At 36.1% G+C, this 22,167-nt stretch overlaps 1 protein-coding gene across 1 annotated transcript in view; it reads right to left on the bottom strand.

The window, feature by feature from the left end:
- Window positions 1-22,167, bottom strand: part of oca2 (oculocutaneous albinism II) — a 105,674-nt gene that overhangs the window by 59,303 nt on the left and 24,204 nt on the right. Inside the window, exons 4-15 of the mRNA XM_081379746.1 lie at window positions 18,142-18,237; window positions 15,371-15,544; window positions 14,901-14,958; window positions 14,696-14,768; window positions 13,978-14,138; window positions 13,058-13,140; window positions 12,594-12,747; window positions 8,275-8,346; window positions 7,429-7,494; window positions 6,278-6,334; window positions 3,662-3,786; window positions 1,918-2,056 (exon numbers count right to left, since the gene is read on the bottom strand). Of these exons, the coding sequence (XP_081235872.1) occupies window positions 1,918-2,056; window positions 3,662-3,786; window positions 6,278-6,334; window positions 7,429-7,494; window positions 8,275-8,346; window positions 12,594-12,747; window positions 13,058-13,140; window positions 13,978-14,138; window positions 14,696-14,768; window positions 14,901-14,958; window positions 15,371-15,544; window positions 18,142-18,237 (1,258 nt within the window). The remainder of the gene's footprint in view (window positions 1-1,917; window positions 2,057-3,661; window positions 3,787-6,277; window positions 6,335-7,428; window positions 7,495-8,274; window positions 8,347-12,593; window positions 12,748-13,057; window positions 13,141-13,977; window positions 14,139-14,695; window positions 14,769-14,900; window positions 14,959-15,370; window positions 15,545-18,141; window positions 18,238-22,167) is intronic.

A 22,167-nucleotide genomic window follows, 5' to 3' on the forward strand; every position in this document is an offset into this window, starting at 1 on the left:
TTCTAAACCGTGAATCTTTAGGGGCGTGATATTTAAATGATGACTGTTTACAGTCACCACATTTATCAACGTATCATCATTCGTACAATGGGATTGGCAGCATACAAATGTTTTATGAATCATACGTGAACCCTGTCGTAAGATGATTTCTGCACACTATACACTCACACAATTAACATACACTAGCACACATGGCGTTTAAACTTTCTTGTTCTAAGAGGTTACTGTGAATGAAGATGGTTTCTAGGGTGTTTTGGGTAGTTGCTTACAGGCAATGTCAAGTCTCTATGATGTTCTATTCCCTTGATCTATTTTCAGTGCAATTTCAATGCAAATCTATGGGAATTTCTTTGTCTGTTTTATTGTAAATCACCAGGTCTGATTAGAAAAGCAATAGCGCACTTCAACAAGCTGCATGATTTAGGCCAGGAGTACATTTTATGCAAATGTTAGGCCAAAGCATTGCAAGAGCACAGATACATTGAACATAGTTAATGTGCTTTCGTGCATGCGCTATGGTGACAACAATAAATCTCACGGGATGATAGAGCTAGCTTCAAATGTCTTTGCTATAAATCTGATTTGTTATTATTCAGGTAAACATACTTATGAGATCTATCTTGCTCAGCAACATTCTTACAAACTGTCCCTCAGTCAATGCAGTGGATGATCTAAAAGGGAAAACTATCTGTAGAAGCAGACAATTTATGCTAATTCCAACTTGCGGCAATACCGAGAATGCAACGCACACTTGAGTTGTGTTATAAAATGCACTCAAAGGGTTAGTCATTTGAACAGCATTCAAATCCATAATCCTAAATAAGAGCAATAAAATAACACACCCAACTACAAAAACACAAACTGGCAGACACTCAAGTAAGGTCAAACAAACAGACAGAATAAACTCCAAGACATACTGTGTATTTATCACCTATGAGGTCATCCATTGATCTCTGTCTAAATGTGAACATGAAAATTTCAATCACAACCACAAACCTGGGTCACACTTTTCCATCTCTTCCATTGAAGTGAATAATAAATCACAAAATGTCCCCTCACCTTTTCAATAAAACCAATATTACACAAGGCTCAATGAACACAGAACCACACAAGACTCTCTGCTTTGAGGTTACATCATAAACCTAGAGATTATTCAGACTGCCCGTGATTGGCATGACAGCCTTGTCCAATTGGCAGGATGGAACTTTAAATTGTGTTTTCCTGTGAGTGAGGGTTTGATGGAAAGAGTTTGATCATAGACTCTGAGGTTGTGTAACGATGAAAAAAAGCCTTTGTGCTTCTGTCCTGTGATTAAGTTAGGAAAGTACACGTCGATGTTGCAGACCAAATTTTTGTAATCACACGCATCCATCACCTAGGCATTGCTTCAATGTACTTCAACGGCTTTAAGTAGCCTAAAAACATTGACAGTGTGAACATAGCCTATGAGTAACAAGTCTATTGCAGCCAAACATCTTGCATACCCCCAGTCGGAAATCGTTGGTCTCAGAGTTTGTACACAATGACTGTTACAGGTTTGTGGTTTTGCTTTTACTGAAGCAAAAAGATTTCAACTCTGCTGAGAGAAAGAGAGAGAGAAAATTTGGCAGAGTGTGACTGAAGCTGGCAAGAAGTATTCCTACATAATTAATAGTAGAGGTGTAAGACAGAATGTCATGGTGTTTTTTCGACTTGAGTGGATAGTGACAGGGTGTTTTGGCACAAGGCTATCATTCTATGCCAGAAAAATGCTTGGTCACAAATGTGCCTGTGTGTTTTGTTTATTTGTTCAGTCATGTATAATTTGCCCAATAAGTTACCAGAGACACTCTCAACAGGCACACGACAGCAACACAATATCCTTTCAACCGTGAATGACCCAGCAACAAACGGGAACGGTGAGAAGTAATTACATACTTTTTTACGCAGATCCTGGTTGGATACGATGATGACATTCGGGGGATCTCCAACAGCAGTGGCAGCTCCACCGATGTTGGTGAAGATTACCTCGGCAATCAGGACATGCCTAGGGTCCAGATTAAGCACCTCACATAACCTAGTGTACATAAAGGCATCATAAAACCTGATTAGCACTGTTGATCCTGGAACATCAATGCAATTATTTTTTTTTTAATCCATCATACTTTCACAATTTGTGCCATAAAACATGCAAAACAATCCCACAGACTTATTGAATATAATAGAGACTTGGTGATGGGATCGATTGATTTGGGTCTGTAGCAACCACCCAGAACACCATAGCAACAGACTAAAAAAAAAACACAGATCAACTAAGCAATTGCATAGCAACACCATGGCAAACATCACAATGTACTAGCATCGTGACTAAAAGAACACAGGCTCATAGGTTTTACTTCATCCATATTTGTAATTGTACCATAACGTATGGAGAGGGGAGGGCCTGATTCATCATCATCAAAAGCTTGAGCTGAGGTGCAAAAAATTCAAGTTTAGTTATTAACACTGAATTTCAAAGCAAATCTTAAGATAAGCAAATCTGTTTCCCTGCTAAATTGGCATGAAAAAAATACTTGCACAAGCAAATTGCCTGTTAACAAAAAGCTGAACTCTGTAATATCTCAAATTCGTTTTTTTAACGAGTATGCGTGTGTCCTGTGTTTCTAAACCCTAAAGCCCTGAAGGTGTTTGAAGATGCAATTGGTGATGCATAATCAAAAAAAAAAGAGGAGTCATTTCTCACAAGCAATGTCATGAAAACGCTGAGGCAGCGCATAACATTTTAATGGCTGGGTGAAATATAGATTTATTTTATTCTACCAGACTAGGGATTTTTAAGGTCCACATAAGATGATAAGAATTTGACGGATGAAATTTGCAGAGGGATGAAAAATACAAAACTATCCACAAAAAAAACTTGGTTTAATGGTCTTTTTTTTCAGTAGAGATGGGACATGAAACCATTTCACACAGTGCCTAATTGATTCATATCACGTCCTCTGAAGGAAAAGGGTGTCCGACATGACGCTAAGTAAATAACGCTGTACATCAGGATATAAAACATATAAAAGACTCGGGAACACAAATATAATGTGCACAGGCACCGATGAATCACACTGAGAGATGATGTGTAACGGTGAAAAGAAGGAAGGTGAAAATAAGCTCAAATGGAGGTGGGAAGTTTATAGCATGGAGACATGACTCTTTATATCCTCATATAATACTAAGCAGACTGACAAAGAAATTATAGTCTAGAAAAAAAGCCAAGGACTTCTGGGATTTTTCTTTTTTTTAGCAGTAGTTCAGCTGAACAGACTTCTGTTAAAGGAATGTTCCAGCATCAATTCAAGTTTAACTCTATTGACAGCATCTGTGGCATGCTGTCAATAACCAAGAAAATAATTTGAATTCGTTCCTCAGCTTGTAAAAATAAAAGTCAGGTGTACAGCAAAGCACTGAAAGTCTATGGGGCCGGGCATTCTGGAGGTTTTCCTTTTGAAAAAAAAAAAAATGTTTTGTTAAACTTCGGGAAACCTCCAGAATTGCAACTGTGTGCAATTGCTTGCCATACAGACTTATTGTAATTATATTGTAAGCACATTACTAAACTGGGTTTTAAAAAAAGAAGTCAAAAGAGAAATAAAAGAGGAAGAGAGATTGTTTTAGGAAGAGCAACCATTACCTGATTGTAACAGGGGTGAAGAGCATCATAGTTGTCACATTATCAAGAAAGGCTGACAGAACGGCCGCAATTAGACAGAGAATGATAATCATGGGCCACACTCTTCCTCGCGATAACTGATACGCCTGTGTGGAGACAAAGAACACTGTTGGGAATACCTTAAAAATTGGTTTACAAAGTTAGATTTTATTTTACATTAATGAAAACTAACTGGGTCAGAAATAAATTAAGTGAAAAATTGCTTGCCTTTGTTTATGAACATTAACAAAATCATGTTTTCCAAAAATCCTCCAGTGGGAAGGAAAGACAAATTTAACAGCGTCTCAAAGACAGAGAATGAAATAAGGTCCTCTAAGGGGGTCTCAGAACACAATGTTCAAAAGTGAACTTTAATGAGTAATTCACTCTAAAAACTGACAATGATCCATAGTGTGTTTGCTCATTCAAGCTTTAGCATTAAAAGAATGTTCAAGTCTGAAAAGAAAAGAATAATAAGAATAAAAAAAAAGACCTGCAAAAAAAAAAACCTACTTTAAGAGCCTGTCACTATGGAGACATTATCAGGCTGTCTGGAATCATTCTAATCAAGTGGTAACACCGGGGGATTGTAACCCACCTGTGATGTCACCACTTCCTGACTTAAAACAATGGTAACTAAAAAATTTTTTTTTAAAAATGCTGTGTTCGAAATCGCCCCCTATTCACTATTCTCTACATTACTCCACTAATATAGTCCACTTGAAGGAGGGAATGAAAATAAGTCTGCCGAAAGGGTTGTAACTATTGCATAGTTTGTGCTTTCTGTAATTTTTCTGTCAATTTGAATCATCTGAAATGTAGCAAACTGGCAGCAATTTAATAATCAATTAATGTATGATATTATGCTTTAGCCACTTTGGACCAGGGGTTTGTAAAATGGATGGATGGATGATTCAGCTGTGGGTGCCATCTTTTGGTCAGATGCGGGAATTCATTCAACGCGCGACTCTCACAGTGCATTATGGGTATTCTCTAGCCGTTGAGCGTACATTGGTTGTACGCTCGTTATTGTGGTGCATTGTGGGATTGAATGAGTGCACTCCATAATGTTCACTATGGTTTCGGACACCACTACAAATGGCTGTCCCCTCAAATAGTGTCCTATTTAATGGTATGGGGGGGCGCGATTTCGGACACAGCCAAAGAGTAACACAGCCACATATGACTACACATGCTAATAGAAGAAGTGTGAGATGGTGTTCAATAAAGAGGGTTGTTTCTATGGCAGTGTTTTAATTTGTGGGACATGCCCTTGTCCAGAACCCTGTTAATATTGATGAATGGGATGAGAGGACATAAGCGTGTGCCCACATAATGTCCACAACACATCCATAACGTTACAACAGGGCTTTTACTGCAGTCCAGAGAATTCATGAAAATAAGGGATGAGATATCCATCCAATGAAGCTCCTCGTAAGATTTATTTTTAGGCTTTCATTACTTCTAACCCATTATCTTCACGCTTTATAAACATTTGCATCATTTGACAAAGATTTGTTCCATCTGATTTCTTTTCGCATCTCTATTGGGGCTTGATATTCACCCATAAATTTCATATACAGTATAAAGCATTTGTGGGGTTCTCATCACTTTGCTTGAGAGTGTATGATAGGGATTTTCAGGCCAGCTGCTTCTTTACTTTGCCTTAAAGCTAACTGGGTAAAGTAGCATGATGTGATTACATTGACTAAAACAAAAACGGATATCTATAATGTGAAATAAAATCATATCAGACAGCAGACCACTTGCAGTAACCTTTTTGTTGCTGACTAACTGTTTGTAGTTATTTTGGTAACACTTTACCATAAGGTCTCATTTTTTAACATTAGTTCTGTCATGACAATTCTCTGGTGATTGGTATGGTAATAGAGATTGGCATGGTAATAGTTATGGCAATGTTAATGTATTTGGTCTTGGCGGAATAGACCTGCTATGCTGCTGCTACTGCAGAGCAAGTACTGAGACTTGCTACTGCGAATACATTCAGAGATATTGCTGCTAATGCTGCACATGTAACATGCAAGAATTAACCCCATAGCAGATCTATACAGGTGGCGCTGGGGAAGGGGAAGGGTTCTGAGTTTCATGCCAGAACTATGTAATTAATGTATTAACTGACATGAACTAACAATGAGCAATACATTTGTTACGGTATTTACTAATCTTTGTTAATGTTAGTTAATAAAAATACAGTAGTTCATTGTTTGTTCATGTTAGTTCACAGTGCATTAACTAATGTTAACAAAAGCTGAAGTTAACATTAACTGAGATTAATAAATGCTGTAGAAGTATTGTTCATTGTTAGTTCGTGCTACAGTAACTAAACTAGTTATCTAATGTTAACTAATGAAACCTTATTATATAATGTTACGGTTATTTGTATCTGTACATATACACTGTAATTTACATAAATGTTATAAAATATAATATTAGATTTAAGGTGGGTGGAATAGATTGGGTGGCCTAATTTTACAGAGAATATAAGGACATAACCAAGAAATTGTATCTTGCTTAAGCAGACGTCTGCAAAACAAATCACAAACAAGCATTTGCAACATTAGATTGAGAAAAACTCACCTTGACTGCACAGTAATCAAAGAAACCAGTCTCGGAGAATATAGCCACCAGTATCATCTGAAAGTAAATAGTAAGGGTTATGAGACTTGAACATTTCATGCTTTCTATTTTTAGTGCTTACTGCCACATGTGTTGCTATAAAATCACATTATGTCTCAAATACCACACGCACGGTTTTTCACTCAATTTCATGCCACATATATCCTTCTCTGATTTTTTTTTTTTTTTGGCGCCTCAAATACAGAAACAGACATCCTTCAAAAATGGAAAATCAATAAAGAGAAACATTAATATTTCGGAGTTTATTAAAGCTCACGTTTCATAGCCAGTCTTTAAAATTGACAGATGCTGTGATTCATTTTCTATCATCAGTCTCTGATTTTCTTTTATGCCTTTCCTCACATACTCCTACATGTAGTCTTTTGGATGAGGGCTGATTGAACGTATTTGTTTCCATGGAGACAGCAGCTGAACAAACAGAGATCTTGAAAAGGGTGGCACTTTAGCAATAATATTAGAGAGGCTGTGTGTTTTTAATGTGTATTAAAACACATACACTACCATGTAAAATATGGACTAATGTCATATGCAGACAACCAGCCATACAACAAACATTTCACATGTTCTAAAATCAACCTTGTGCTCTGCTGCGTCAAAGTAAGTACAATGCAAAGAAACACCATGAATGATCTCGGACCCCTAAAGAATTCTTTCTAAAAGAAGCTCTAGGTTAACAGCACATTAAAGAAAGGTGCCCCACTAAGTGTCTGTCAGATTGAGCAGCTTAGAAGCTGATATGGGTTCAGGTTAGGGGTTGGATTAGGGGCTTGTCAGCCTGTCAAGCACTTAGCAGGACATCTTTCCAGGTTCTAATGCTGTGGGGTAACCCTTTGAGGTATCATTCATGTTCATAGCAGAAACGGTGCACAAATTTACATGCCGAACTTCAATGCATGTTTGATTAACAACAGTAATAGTGATAAAATAGCAAGCACCATTTAGAAATAAATTTGACCGTTTTACTTTTTTCATTTGAAAAAGCCCTTCTGTGACTTTATATTTAATACATTCTGTCGGAACCCTGCTACTCAGGGTGACTGAGTAAAAAAGCTGCAGGAGAGCTCCTACTGACCTGTTAGAATTAGACTTACCATTCCAAACAGAAAGGCAAGTGTCTCATAGTCAATCCATTCCACAACTGTCATCAGACTCGGCCTCTACAGTAAAGAGACAATGGAATGGATACAGAGGAGCATTTTAACATTCCAGACTTACAGTAAATTGTTGAAATAATTGCTTCCATTACGATAAAAAATTGTTGCAATTAGCAATCACAACTTAAAATTTTGCATTAGAATGACTTTTCCGAATTTAACTTGCGAACACAAATATTCAAGTTGACTAAACTTAAAATTTGAAGGCAGCACAAAGACTTTTTTAAGTTGAAACAAAAATGCACATATATGTATGTATTTTTTTGTTTTAGTTTTTTTGCAGTGGACTACATTTATGTATTTACCAACCAACCAAGTTTAAAGTTCATAGTAAAAAAAAAAAAAACACATTTGAGACTACAGAGCTCTGGGTCTTTTTAAAGGGCACTCCAAACGGACAGAAGTGCACTGAGTAATTTCACTTGCGTTCAAATAACGCACTTATCTCCAATTTCTGGAATACAATAACTAATTCGTAGATCTGCAGAGAGAAAATCAAAATTTTAATTATTCACAATCTTACTCTTCACAATAGAGTAAATCAGTGCAATTACCGATATACCATTTATGTGAAATGGCCCAGTCTGATTTACTTCATTGGGTAAATGTAGATCATCTATCTATCTGTCTGTCTGTCTGTCTGTCTGTCTGTCTATCTATCTGTCTGTCTGTCTGTCTGTCTGTCTGTCTGTCTGTCTGTCTGTCTGTCTGTCCAACTCTTAACACATTGTAAGCAGTCTTCATCAGAATGGAATAAATAACATTCTCTAAAACCAAACTTACATCTCCAATGAAAGCCAGCGCTGTCAGAGCAGCCAGGGATCCTAACATTGCAGCCAGAGTGCGGTGGACAATCTGGGAACACGGAAGACAAAACAAAATAAATAAATAAATAAGGTAGAGGGGGAAAAAAATCAGCACGGTAAAGAAACTCAACAGCTTTTTTTTTTGCTATATTGGTCATAAACTAATAGCCATAATGTACCACAAAATAGATTTGCGCTAGCCTAATGCTAGATGCTATGCACAAAGCTTTTAAGCATGTTATGCATGTTGTTTTTAAGCATGTTATGGTTGCTAGGATGTTCAAAGATTTCACCTCAAAGTCTCTCAATTATGTTCTCCTTCAATATAAGCTGTTTTCTTGCAGTGTTATCACCCGCCAGGCAAAAATCATGCCTGATTGCTTAGAAAAGTAATAGCACAACTCATCTAAACAAGCTGCATGATATGAGGTATCATTCTCACCCATAGCACAAAATTGTAGTACTTGAGATTAGGTGTTTGTTCAAATCCCTAACCCTCCACATCAGCAACCGTAATAACGATGCCTGCCTTGGCAAACACTATTAAATATGTAATACACAAGACTTTGGACAGCCAAACAAATTTGCTGATTTCAAAATGCCAAATAACCCTCTTCCCCACACTTCATTTATGTTCTTTTGCTGTTTGATCCACCTCATTCCTTACATTAAATGCATTCTGACCCTGTCGTGCACTCTTATAATCAAACGATAAATTCCGATCCACAACGATATGTGTCAGGCGACAGCATCTTCTGATTTTCTGCTCTTTAATCACCCTCTGGACTAAAAGCGCCACCTTAAAGTGCATTGTCAGATATCTGCATCTGCTTTCTTGGTGAGAGCACTTGACTGGGACACCTGAATCAAGCTTGGTCTGATGCACCTCTTTCGCTGTCATGTGGCAAGATGGAGCAGTCATTACAAGACTGTGTAATCAGCTAGAAGAGCGAAAGAAGGACGATGAGTTCATAACATGCAGGCTAACAACTAATGACTCCAGTCTCGAAGGAGCAAGTAATCTGTGTCAGTCCAACAACTTCCCAGAGGGGGAGGAACACTTGGTGCAATGTTGTGATTGTAAGTCTAAAACCGGTCATTAAGATAAATTGTTGAACACTGCTTTCTGAGCAGAATTAATCAGCAACATGGATATGCATTGTGTTGCTTTGCATAAGAAAGTATCCTCTGAGACTAATGCTTCTCTGTTTTGTGATTTAAACCAATTACTCTTAATTACAGGCCAAGAAACAGTTTATGGCTAAATTAAATGTCAAAATGTGCCTGTGTGAGATGTAATGTTAGTTTTATACCCAAAGCCCCCCATTTACTGAGAAACTGCTGCTCTAGTGTAATTTAGGAATAATCTATCAGCCATTATTAAAATGTTTACAAGATATCTGGAATAAGATTGTAAAAATACATTATTCATGAATCTTTTAAGGCATATTAATATTTATAAGCACATTATACTATTATATATCTCAGATTACAGGTTTTGCCCTCTCTTGGGGCAAATGAGTTTTAGCTATCAGAGCTGCTGATGAAACTCACCATCTGAGCCCTTTTAATCAAAGTAGTTTTCAGAGTGCTGATTCTAGATCAGCTCTGAGGATTATCAAAAAGCTGCTGTGCAATGCAGATAGGAAGAAAAGGCCCGGGTCAATACAACAAATGCTTCCTTATTTACAATGGGGTCCTAAAGTCTGAGAACACAGACTGTGGAATCTCTAATGCAAATCAAATCTATACTAACTTGAAAATAACTAAGTTTTAGAGTAAAAAAAAAAAAAGAACTCTTATGACATAAAATGAACAATATGTACGATTCTGCATTAATACTTCATCACTAATCATATTCAAAGATTTGTGACGCTGGCCATGTTAACTCCAGTGTACAAAAGGGGATTAATGATGGCAGATATTCTTGCTTAATCATGCCTGATAAGTATAACACAATCATTAAGTTGTACAAAAATTATAATATAATATAATATAATATAATATAATATTAAATAATATAATAATTGTCATAATCCCAGTCTTGTGGTCCCTTGTTGTGTATAGGACTTCTATGTTGAACTGTTACATCCATGTAGGAACAATTCTCCACAAGAAACACTGGGGTATAAATACACAAAGGCTAATGAGGTACAGGTGTAGGTGATTAGTAGTCATGGAAACAAATTAGGGTAACTATGAACTATAAACAAACAAGGTAGACAATGCAACAAGTGAAAACAGGAACTAAACACAGGAAGTTAACATGGAAACAATAGGAACAGAAAATGAACTTCAACATAAAAATCCTTTACACAACAAGGGACCACAAGACTTGGATAGTGACAATAATACAGTATAATATAATATAATGTAATATAATATAATATAATATAATATAATATAATATAATATAATATAATATAATATAATATAATATAATATAATATAATATAATATAATATAATATAATGCAGTCTTCAACTATGTGATTATCTATTGAATTTCACCTGTAATCTTTTCTCAAAGGCGTTCTAATTGGGATGAGGTTTTGGTAAATTCCTCATGAAAAAAAAATCAAAGAGGTAATGTTACCCAAAGTAACCCTGTTTTAAAAGCACAATAAATAAAAGTATGATGACTCACCTAAACAGCATAAAATTCATTAGTTTCATTTTAAAAGCAATATTTTCTTAGCACCTTGATGACTGGGTAGCCATATTTATGAAGCATTAGTATTAACATAGTGTTTTGGTAAAAGCGGAAACATGGGCCCCCAACGTCTCCATTAGCACTCTCACAAAGGCCTAATTAAACTCTTCGACACACAGCGTGTTGTCCCTCCTGAAGAAATAAATGTAATTAAGAAGGGAGGTCCCCTCTGCCCTCATGTCCCCCTGGAGCCACACTAAAACAGAGCTTTCTCACAAACTCTAAAAAGTGTGCACTACTGGGAGAAGAGGAAGTTAAAAATGTGGAGGAGTGTTTTGCTGTGAGGCTTTGTAATAATATATATCCCTTAAGAGCCGTTCACACAAAAAAAAAGATATATAGTGACCAAAAAAATGGAAATGATTCATTTTAAATGAGAGCTGGCTATTTCAGGCATCCTGAGTGAAAGAGACCAGAAAATTGAGTTCTACTACTACAATAAGGCCCAAAAGAGACAGCTAGTGAAAATGCTTCTATTTTATGCAATTTTATAACAAATAAAATGTTCAGCATTTGAGTGAATGCCAGAATGTCCTAGTATTCATTATGTCTCTCTGATTGACAGCAGCACTCCAGCTGTATGAACTCCACAATTTTGTTTAAAACTGGATGATCCATGTTATCAGACTAACTTGAAGTACGCATTTTTGTGCTTCAATGGAAGCAAGGGACATCTGACATTTTCGACAAAGGAAATGAACTGAATTGCTTATTTGGTTTATTTCACCAAGTACAACATGTTCCTGGACCAACATCTTTGTTTATCCTGGAACAACGTTCCAATCAACCAATCAGATTTGAGGGACAAGTTTACAGTTTATGTCAAGATTAGGCTTACAACCAGGGCTAGGTGCTTCTACATCAGTGTTATTCACATATTATTTCCCTCTGATTTTAGGTATAAGTTATAATTTTCAGACAAGAATGTTGTTCCAGGATCAAAAAACATGTTGATTCAGGATCATGTCTTACTTGACCAATTACTGACCTAAAAATAATGCAGAATTCTCTTATTTACCTCATAACTTTTCTCCACTTTAGATGTTACAAAAGCTTAAAACTGTTTTTTTTTTGTTTTGTTTTTTAAGTTAAATTCAAAATAAAAATTGGTTTCTGACATTTGGACCAATTCAATTTGATGTTGCAATAAAATATGAGCAGCAAATTCCACTTTTCGATTCATAATTCTGTTTCACATATTCCAAAAATCCAACATACTTCAGTTTGTGTGGGCCAGTATAAACCTCTTCCTTTTAACTTAAGTAGAGCCCAGTGACCTCTAGTGCTCAACAGCGGTACAAATAAAAACGTGAGTTTATGAATAGCCACTGCTAATTTCAGTACAGTGCTGGATCTGAAGGCACAACTTTTACCCACTGTGACATCTACTTTTCCTGAGAAGTTACAAAAGACAGACATGTATATAAAAATCTCAGTCGACTCTGCACAGAGTAAATGTGGCTAAACAGCCGAGATGAGCTTGTTTAAGGGGATGAAAATATGGGATGAGTCATGAAAGGCCATTGAATGGATTATCTTGCAGTGTGAAAAATAATGTCTTCACGCCGATTCCACATATTTTACCTCAAAGATGATGAGCACATAGACTCCTGCCAGGATCAATCCAGCGATAAGCACCTGTGTTTCCACGGTTACATAGAGCGACTGGTGAGTCATGGACAGAGGGACCACCTGACTGTCTAACAGAAAGGCCTGCACACTGATCAGAATAGGAGCGCTTGAGGGGAAGAGAAAGACAGATTACAGATGTGGAGATAGATTAAAGCACATTCCATGACAGGAACTATCACAAAACCCACATTATCACATGATCACATTAACAGAACTATAATCACAATTTTAAATCTGATTAGCTTAAAATCTAAAATCTAACAGTTGTATGACAAGATAATTCTACATTTTCAATATCCAGCAGATGCAATAATGTGCATTGTATAACATGAAATGTCTTTGCATTTGGTCCTGGATTTTCCAGTTTATTAGTGGAATTGTCCAGATCTTATGTGATGACGAATGTGTAATCATACCTGCTAACCATTTCAAATGTCCTTGTTCTCAGAATTTGGTCACTTCGTTGGGAATGCAATGGTATAGTCCAGTTATAAAGCACCTGTTGGAAAAATCTTACCGTTTATAATGTGAATGTTTAGGCTATTAGGCTAAAGATTATTGGAGAGAAGAAAATATTTGAAAATAGAAAATATTGAAGAAAATATTTCACATAAAGCATCCTCCAAAAGTATTTGGATACTATTAAGTGACACCTTAAAATGTATAAATGCCTCTACATGAAAATAATAATATAACAATATTATATATTATTATATATATATCACACAATATTATATTATTATTTATTAATATAATTATATTAAATTATATTTCTATTCATTAAAGAATCCTGAAAAAAAAAAAAAATCAAAATTGATAATAATATGAAATGTTCATCGAGCACTAAATTATGTTAGTATTGAAGTATATATATGTATTTTAGAATGATTCTGAAGGATCATGTGACACTGTAGACTGAAGCAATGGCTGCTGAAATTCAGCTTTGTCATCACAGGAATAAATGACATTTTAAAACACAATAAAATAGAAAACAGTAACTTTTAAATGTATTTTATTTGTATTTTTTACTGTTTTTTCTTGTATTTTTGATCAAATCAATGCTGCCTTGGTGAACATAAGAGACTTCTTTCAAAAACATAAAAAAAATCCAAACTTTGTATGGGTTTCTTTGTATTTGATTAAATAATAGATAAATTGCTCAAAATTAAGAAAGAATTTTGACACTGTCTGGTTGCCATACATTGTGGAATGTGCCTATATTAACCACAGGTGCAAATCATCACACTGAGTCTTTAACTATTTTAATATGAGTTTATTCTGCTGGTAGGATAAATCGCCTAATTGTTCCTGTCGGCTGTGTTGAAACAACTCTAACCTGCTGAGCTCTTCTCCGGCGAGGCCCAGCCTCTTCAGTCTGCTCCACTTGGATGAGAATATACTCCTGGGCCTCTTGTACTGCCTCTATCTCTCCCAAAAACGGGCCACCAACCTGTAGCTTCAGCAGGGAGCTATCACGAAAATCAGTAAGATTCATGGCTACAGTGATCAGTTAGGTTAAGGAAAACTTCCATGGACTAGGGATATACAGTAAATGAAAATACACAACACAAAATATAACCTGAAGCTAAAAAGCGTAAACCTGAGTGTTTTGGAAGAGCATCGCAAACAGATGTCAGCTGGCCATCGTTTCATTTCGGACAGACAATCTCCTCCCACCAGCAGAAGGTACTTTGCACCACTTCAGTGCATTGTTCACTCTTCTCATTCATCTCTACAGCTCTGCAGGACTCACAGATTGCCGCAAGTATCAGGCAGATCTGTTGTTATGCACAAAGTCATAGGCAAGACTGTTACCATGACACAGGCCGCTGTAAATAGCAGATGGTGAGATTGTCACAGAGACGGAAATGAATTAGAACAGCCCTTCAGTGCAATCTCCGAACCAAATATAAAATCCCTGCAGGGTCTGAGGAGTTAGCGCAGTGGCACGCATCATCACAATATTTGACTTGTGCATTAATGATTCTTATTTATCAAGTCAAAGCAAACCCATACAATGCAGATTCTCTAAAGTACACAAATGGCGAGGATACAGAAGCTCTCAGTAGATGAGACTGCCAGCATCCTCCAGGGGCTCTCCCTGTCAGGATACATGCTGAAAAACAGCTGATGATTCAAAATATAGTTATTGTCACACAAAGACAGACAAATAAAATTGAGATAAGCAAGTAATAGAATCATAAGTGCATATTATTCTACATAAGAAGAGAAAACATTGATCAGGTCTGTATAACTTACTGAACAGAGAACAACAATGATGAAGAGGGTGAAGACTGTTGCTGTCCTTAAGCAATATCTGTAAAAGCAAATGTAGGCATTTGTTATGACATCTACTTTGCAACAGAAACACAGTTAATGTCCCAGACAGTTGTTTTCAGAGGGGATTTTGAATTAAAATGCTACAGTAAAGAGCTTTGGACAACCATTTCATATTTTCTGCCTTACCCTACTCAGCATTGTTAACTTTGTTTAACTTTAGTTCGTTTGGGGTCGGTAAGGTTTTTAAATGTTTTTGAAAAAAGTGTCCTATGCTCATAAATGTTGCATTTATTTGATAAAAAAAAAAAAATGTAAAAAAAAAATTTTTTTTTCAATTAATATGTTTTAAAATGTAATTTATTCCTGTGATGGGAAAGCAGAATTTTTAGCAGCCATTTCTCCAGTATTTAGGGTCACATGATCCTTCAGAAAGTGTATGTATGCCATACCTGATGGGGGATGATAGTTTGAAGTAATGTTCACATTTCTCCATGGATGTGATGTGGGAAAGACTGGTCACCTCACTGCCCAGCCTGCACCTCCTCTCCAATTCAGCAGAGTTCGCCTCCCATGATTCCTCTCCAGACCCCAGGCTGGGCTCATGCAGTGCCATGTAGGTTATACTGCACAAAACAGTATAAAAACAGTGGGTTAGACACTGTGGTGCATGCAAAATATTGCTGTTTGTCAGAGACAACTTCTGGCTCAACCAAAAGAGTTCATGTGTTTGGGGCGGGATCTGTTTAGTGGTCAAATTAATCAGTTTGATCTGTTTGAAACTATCATTATTTCTGCAGTCCCACTTGATGCCGCTAGTTACATAGAAATGAAACACTACCTCTAGGATAACTTTTAATAGCATCCAAAGTAAAACATATGGCTGATTAACTTCTGCAGGTTGAAAGCGATCATTCATCTAAATGCTAGCAGCCACACAAAAGAAATTAAGACCAACGTAAGGTGTTAAAAGCCTGTTATGCTACACAGTTCTGGAGAATCCATGCTAAGACAGGATACAAGTTCCTAGGCATAACTAGAGGTTTTTGTGTTGATTATAGGCAGCAAGATAGATTATTCCAACTGAGAACACAATATAATCGCTAGCAGCATTAGCATTCAGCTCACTGCCCTATGGAATGAAAAATGTATTACCAAGGGCAGCAGATAGCAGCCAGCCATATTAACACTACAGTTTACTACATGTAGGCTCCTTGATCTCAGAGGTCTATGGCGGTACTGTAGGGGGCCCACCAATTGTTTGATATCAAACTAATTTGTGAAAAACTGAATTATGTTAAACAAAATACATTTTAATTTAACTTCAACTACAGCAAGAAGCTAAACATCTGCAATGTTTCATAATTAAACTATAGTGTGATGTATATGAACATTAAAATGTTTAATTTTAATGGCTTTGGAATTTAAGAATCATGACAAAGTTTTATAAATATGAATATGGTACCATATGTTATTATAGGCCAAACAAGCAATAAAGCAGTGATTCTCAACCTTTTTTACCTCATATCTCCATGTTTTTCAAGACTAGGGGAATCATTCAAATCATAGGGGAATCGATCAAACCTACTGGACCCCGGCCCTATGGTTGAGAAAGACTGCAATAAGGGTCCCAGAGGAGACTGGGCCTGGTTTCTCCTAAGATGTTTTTCTCTATCCCAAGGTTTATTTTCACCAATGGATTTTGGGTTCATTGCCACTGTTACCTTTTGACTTTCTTAGTTGGGGACACTTAATATTGGGCACTTTTTTGACACAACTGAGCTGAATGATGGCATCACTGTTTTCTCCAGAGCTGCTTTATAGATGACTTAAACTTATTCCATAATTTATGAACTTTACACAGTTATCGAATGGTACTGGAATTCTGAACACTGAACTGATTTTAACTGAATAATGGCTGTGTACTATGGTCTTTTTAGAGTTGCTTTACAGCAGAATTAAATACTGTTTGTATCACTGAATCATTATTTTCCTGTTTATCACTGTAAAGCTGCTTTGAAACAATCTATTGTATAAAGTGCTATATAAATAAAGGTGACTTGACCTTACATAGACAAACAATGAATACATTACAATCCTTGTGTAATTCAATTTGAATTTTCATTATCAATGAGAAGACTTATCCTACACATCTCATAAAAATTAAATACAGGTGTAATCCTTATGCCTATGACTCTTCAAACATTGTTACATAAAAATCACTGGCTTAAGTGAGCGCTTTTAGTTCTGGTAGGGATGCATGGGTGAATCAAGGACACATGCTGAAGAAAACAGGAAATTAATGGAACAAAAAGCAAAATGACAAAAATATTGAAGAACTAAGAACTATAGTTGCTTCCCACATAAAAATATGGATTTGTATATAAAATTACAAAATGTTTAAAATGGAAAATTGGGGATTCTTATGCAAATAACAAGGCTAATAATAACATATACCTAACTGGTTAAGCAAACTGTTTTTTCAGTCTGGTATCAAATTCAATCTGCTGGAATCATTCCCGATTATTATAGAGGCTGACAAGTGAGAGTGCAAATAGAGAACTGCAGGCAGTGTTTGGTATAATTAAAAAGTAGCTACATAGAGGTCAAGACCACTTCAAGATATCAAAATGCCATACATTATGTGAGGAACTGTTTGCCTTCAATCTGGTAATATATAAAGTAATTGTTGGAAATGAAGGTCACAAAGCCACTTTTTCTCATTACTGAATGAGAACAAGGTCGGTAATAATAGACCCGCAGGTAACATTCATACAGCTGTTCTGCAAAAGCCTCCTTGACTAAAGCCAAGTCAACAGGTCTTTAGAATCTGCAACTTTGGAAGAAAGATGGAGAAATCCCCTGTGTATGATTGGTTAATGCTATATAATAACTTGCAAAAGAATAATATATTCTGTAACACTTAACAGATGATTAATGAACATTGAAATAGCCAAAAATGCAATTACAATTTGATTAGTATAGTTTGGTATATAATTATAAATGAATGCACATCAACCTCTGATCTTGTCAAAGCATTATATAATGTTTGCAAATGACTACTTGAAAAACGTTATTATGAAATATGAGCTACAGTGGATTTTATTTTATTTACAAACCTTTATTGAATTGTTTACTGCTGAACAGAAAAGAAAACAAGAACTAAAGAACAATCAATAATGAAATACTGTGAAACCAACTAGGAAATATACAGTAGTCTCACCTGTCATTTTGGGGGAATGTGAGAAGGGGTGACCGTTCTGTGTGGTTGGCTTGATTGGATTTGCCTTTCAGGAGGTTTACCATGCTGAAGCTGTGCCTGGAAACAAGTAGAAAATTTATTAAATCCGAGCATGATGTCATAAATAACATCTCAGCCACATTTAGAAATCAGTGCTTGACATCCATTTTTAATGACTCTTCTATAAAAACTGGCAGCTGAAATAAAATGGAACTAAAAGTCTTTGAGCAGATCTGAAAGTCATTTTTCCTTTTTGGTCTGTTTAATCATCTTTACAGCACTATCAAACATCTTGGTCTATTGTGTCAAACTAGTTCTAAGCTAAATGATCATAACATAAATGTAGATTTGCAAACAAAGCACATGCACAGATAGAGCCCAAATGGTGCACAAGCACCTCCCCTTTTTCTCTCTGACTAGACAAGTGCCCTTTTCTAAGTCATAAGTTCATTTTTTAAATTACACCACTGACATCAATTCTCAATTAAGTATGTGCCCAAAAACTGCATTAAAGGGATAGTTTATTCGAATTTAAATGAAAATTCTGTCATCATTTACTCACACTCAAGTTGTTCCAAACCTGTATGATTTTCTTTCTTCTGCTGAACACAAAAGAAGATATTTTGAAGAATGTTGGTACCAACAGTAGATGGACCCAAAATATCTTCTTTTGTTTTATTTAAGTATGTATTGAATATGAAAGTAATTTAAAGTTGTTCTACAATGTCTAACTAGTTAAAAAAAAAATTATGAGATGAGATTAGTGGCCTTTTTCTCACTTGAGCACATGCCCCCTAAAATGTCTGTGCACGGCCCTGACAAGTTACACGTCCAAAATGTTAACAGCAATTGTATAAGTCATCCTTCTGATCCATTGTGTCCTCCTACAGCTGTCTGTAGGCAGGCTGTCTTGATGATTTAACTGACACCTCATAACTTGACAGGGTGGATGGGCATCAGGTGGTGTGCAGATTCACAGAGGCAATAGTGTGTTATGGTTATGACAGGTTTAAGGACAAAATCATCCTGCTTGTCCAGGCCTTGAAGACTGAAATAATATTCTGACCTTGGTTTACATGCTATAAAACACAGTGGCACAATGAAATAAATCAAACAATTGCTTTGTTACCTTTATCTGTGCCAGTGACAGGCTCATGTAATGAATTAATCCCTCACAAAAGTCAGTGCCACAGTGTCGTGATTTTAAAGTATTTATCTTTTATGTGTCCATAGTGTCTTGCACAGGGATACATTCATTTAGACAAGTTGCATTTTTCTTGGGCCTAGAGCAAAGGTTCCATAGCAGTAAAGCAGGGGGTCTGCCAATTATTTTCCATTAAAAATTACTTAAGATACAGTATTAACTAAACAACTAAAACAGTAACACTTTACAATAAGGTCTCATTAGTTAACATTAGTTAATGCATTAATGAATGTATTGTACACTGTCAGTTAATAAAACTGTTGATTGTTAGTTCATGTTAACTCATGTCTGTTAAATAATATAAACATAACACTTTTGTTTTTGTTTTATGTAATAGTAAATGTTGAAATTAACATTAACTAAGATTAAGAAATGCTTAAGAACCAATGATAACAAATGGAAAATGTTACTAAAACTAAATGTTTTATTGTTCCTCCCAAAATAAAATGCATTAAAATTAAATTGTTCTGTATATGGCATGCATCAATAACTATTATTTAAATGGTTTTGCAATATAAGCATCATAAAAAGTAGGCTATATAAATATATTGGTATATATACTGTATGGTACTACATGCATACTGAGGTGTCAAAATAATATATTTCAATATAATTTTAGCCACTGATAATATAGAGCTGGTAAGTCCCGCCCCTTCCGTAAAACCCCGCTGGACCTCAAAGTTGAAAAACCGTCAATGCAAGTGAATGGGAGAAAATAATTATTTTCTGGTCCCGTTTGAATTGTGCCGTGAATGTGAACATGTTGTCTGTGAATTTTTTATATAACTTTTCATGTTACGAGTTTGACAGTATATGGTATGATTCTTCAGCTAGCAGTTGTGGAAAAGACATAACGAGAAAGACTACATGTCGCCTATATGACGTCACCCCATAAAGTTGACTTACCCGTGGTTTTCTCCAACCTCAACGATTTTGTCCTCTCCCTGAAAGAAGGCGGTGAAGTGCACCAAAGACACAGCCATGTTTAGCGGGATCCGTGAGCTAGAGCCGTGTGCGAGTCGTGGTGACGTTTCAAACGCATCGAGAGTTGTAGTACACAAAGTGCTCTCACACAAAGTCTAACCGTATCAAACTTCTACCCGCTAAATTGTATCATTCTTTACACGAAAAGTTATATAAAAAATTCACAGACAACATATGTTCACATTCATGGCACAATTCAAACGGGACCAGAAAATAATTATTATCTCCCATTCACTTGCATTGACGGTTTTTTGAGGTCCAGCGGGGTTTTGCGGAAGGGGCGGGACTTACCAGCTCTATTCCTTCATTCGGTAATCACACTTTATCCTCTCAACCTCCTCAGACAAGGACATCTTTATTTACTGTAGTCATAAAGCAAACATTTCACATCTCATATACTAAATAACAAAAAAATCAATATAAGTCTCAAGAAGAAGAGGGGAAAGAGAAAGGATTGGTTCTGAGCTATTAACACCAGTAGTGTTGATATTTTTCGGCCTGTATGAATAGAACAGATGGAAATCCAGAGAATTCTGCAAACTAACTACTGGAGCCTCTTCAGTAATGTAATAATCGGGGAAAATTCTCTGTTTGTCGTAATAAATGACAGTTTAAATGGGTAAAGACCCTTTTATCTCTTCAATTGGCTCTGAGTTTGTGTGTGTGAGTTATGGAGAAGCCTTTGCAAAATGCCAAAATAGATCAATGTTGCTCAGCATAGGCCAGACTATAGAGTCAATCCCAGTCCAATTCTAACGCATCATTGGGCAAATCCCAAACCTCAGCTGCTTAGCAGTACAGAGGAATCAGACAACTCACCCACCCCTACCGATGCCTCAGCTCACTGCAAACAGCTGGGACGGGGTATGTGTGTGTGCCTGTGTGCTCCAGACAAGACATAATAGCCATGGCCTCCAGGATATATCCTGGTGTTGAGTTTGGGCAAAAGGGAGATTAGACAGGATATTTCAAGGCCTTTAATCCCGCTCTCTGCAGTTACACAACGGAGAGGAGATTTGAAATGTTAGCTCACCGAATGCAGGATTTATAAATGAAGTAAAGCCTTCTCTTATTGTGCCTGGATCTGAGTGTGTGAGGTCCAGATGAGAATGAAACGAAAGGGGGGGGGGGGGGGAGTACATAACCCTGTGGGACACCTCCCATACTCTGGCCTAGAATACAAGTCTAATTTAATACTACCCGAGACACTCCATTTCATTCCATCTGAAGACATTTACAGCATTACAAAAGTTAACATTAGTTAATGCATGAACTATCATTTACTAACAGTATGCAATAAATTTTGTTACAGTATTTATTCATATTTGTTAACATTAGTTAATACAACTGTTCATTGCTAGTTCGTTAACTCAGGTCTGTTAAATTATATAGACAAATAAAACATAATTTTTATAATGTATTAGTAATTTTGGAATTAACATTAACTAAGATTAAAAAATTCTTAAGAGTATTTTTCATTGTTAGTTCATGTTAACTAATGCAGTTAACCAATGTTAACAAATGGAACTTTATTGTATGCATTAATAATTATTCTTTAAATGGCTTTGCAATGTAAGCATCATAAAATAAGTATATAAATATGAAATGCTGTTCTTTTGAACTTTCCATTCATCAAAGAATTCTGGAAAAAATTGCATCACCCACAAAAATACTGAGCAGCAGAATTGTTTTCAATGTTGATTGTTTTTTGAGCACGAAATCAGCATATTAGAATGATTTATGAAGGATAATGTGACACTGAAGAATGGCTGCTGAAATTAAGCTTCATTTAAATAATAAATTCTCACAATATTGCTGTT

This window comes from Scardinius erythrophthalmus (genome assembly GCF_964197995.2).
Source record: "Scardinius erythrophthalmus genome assembly, chromosome: 12".
NCBI classification, from domain to species: Eukaryota; Metazoa; Chordata; class Actinopteri; order Cypriniformes; family Leuciscidae; genus Scardinius; species Scardinius erythrophthalmus.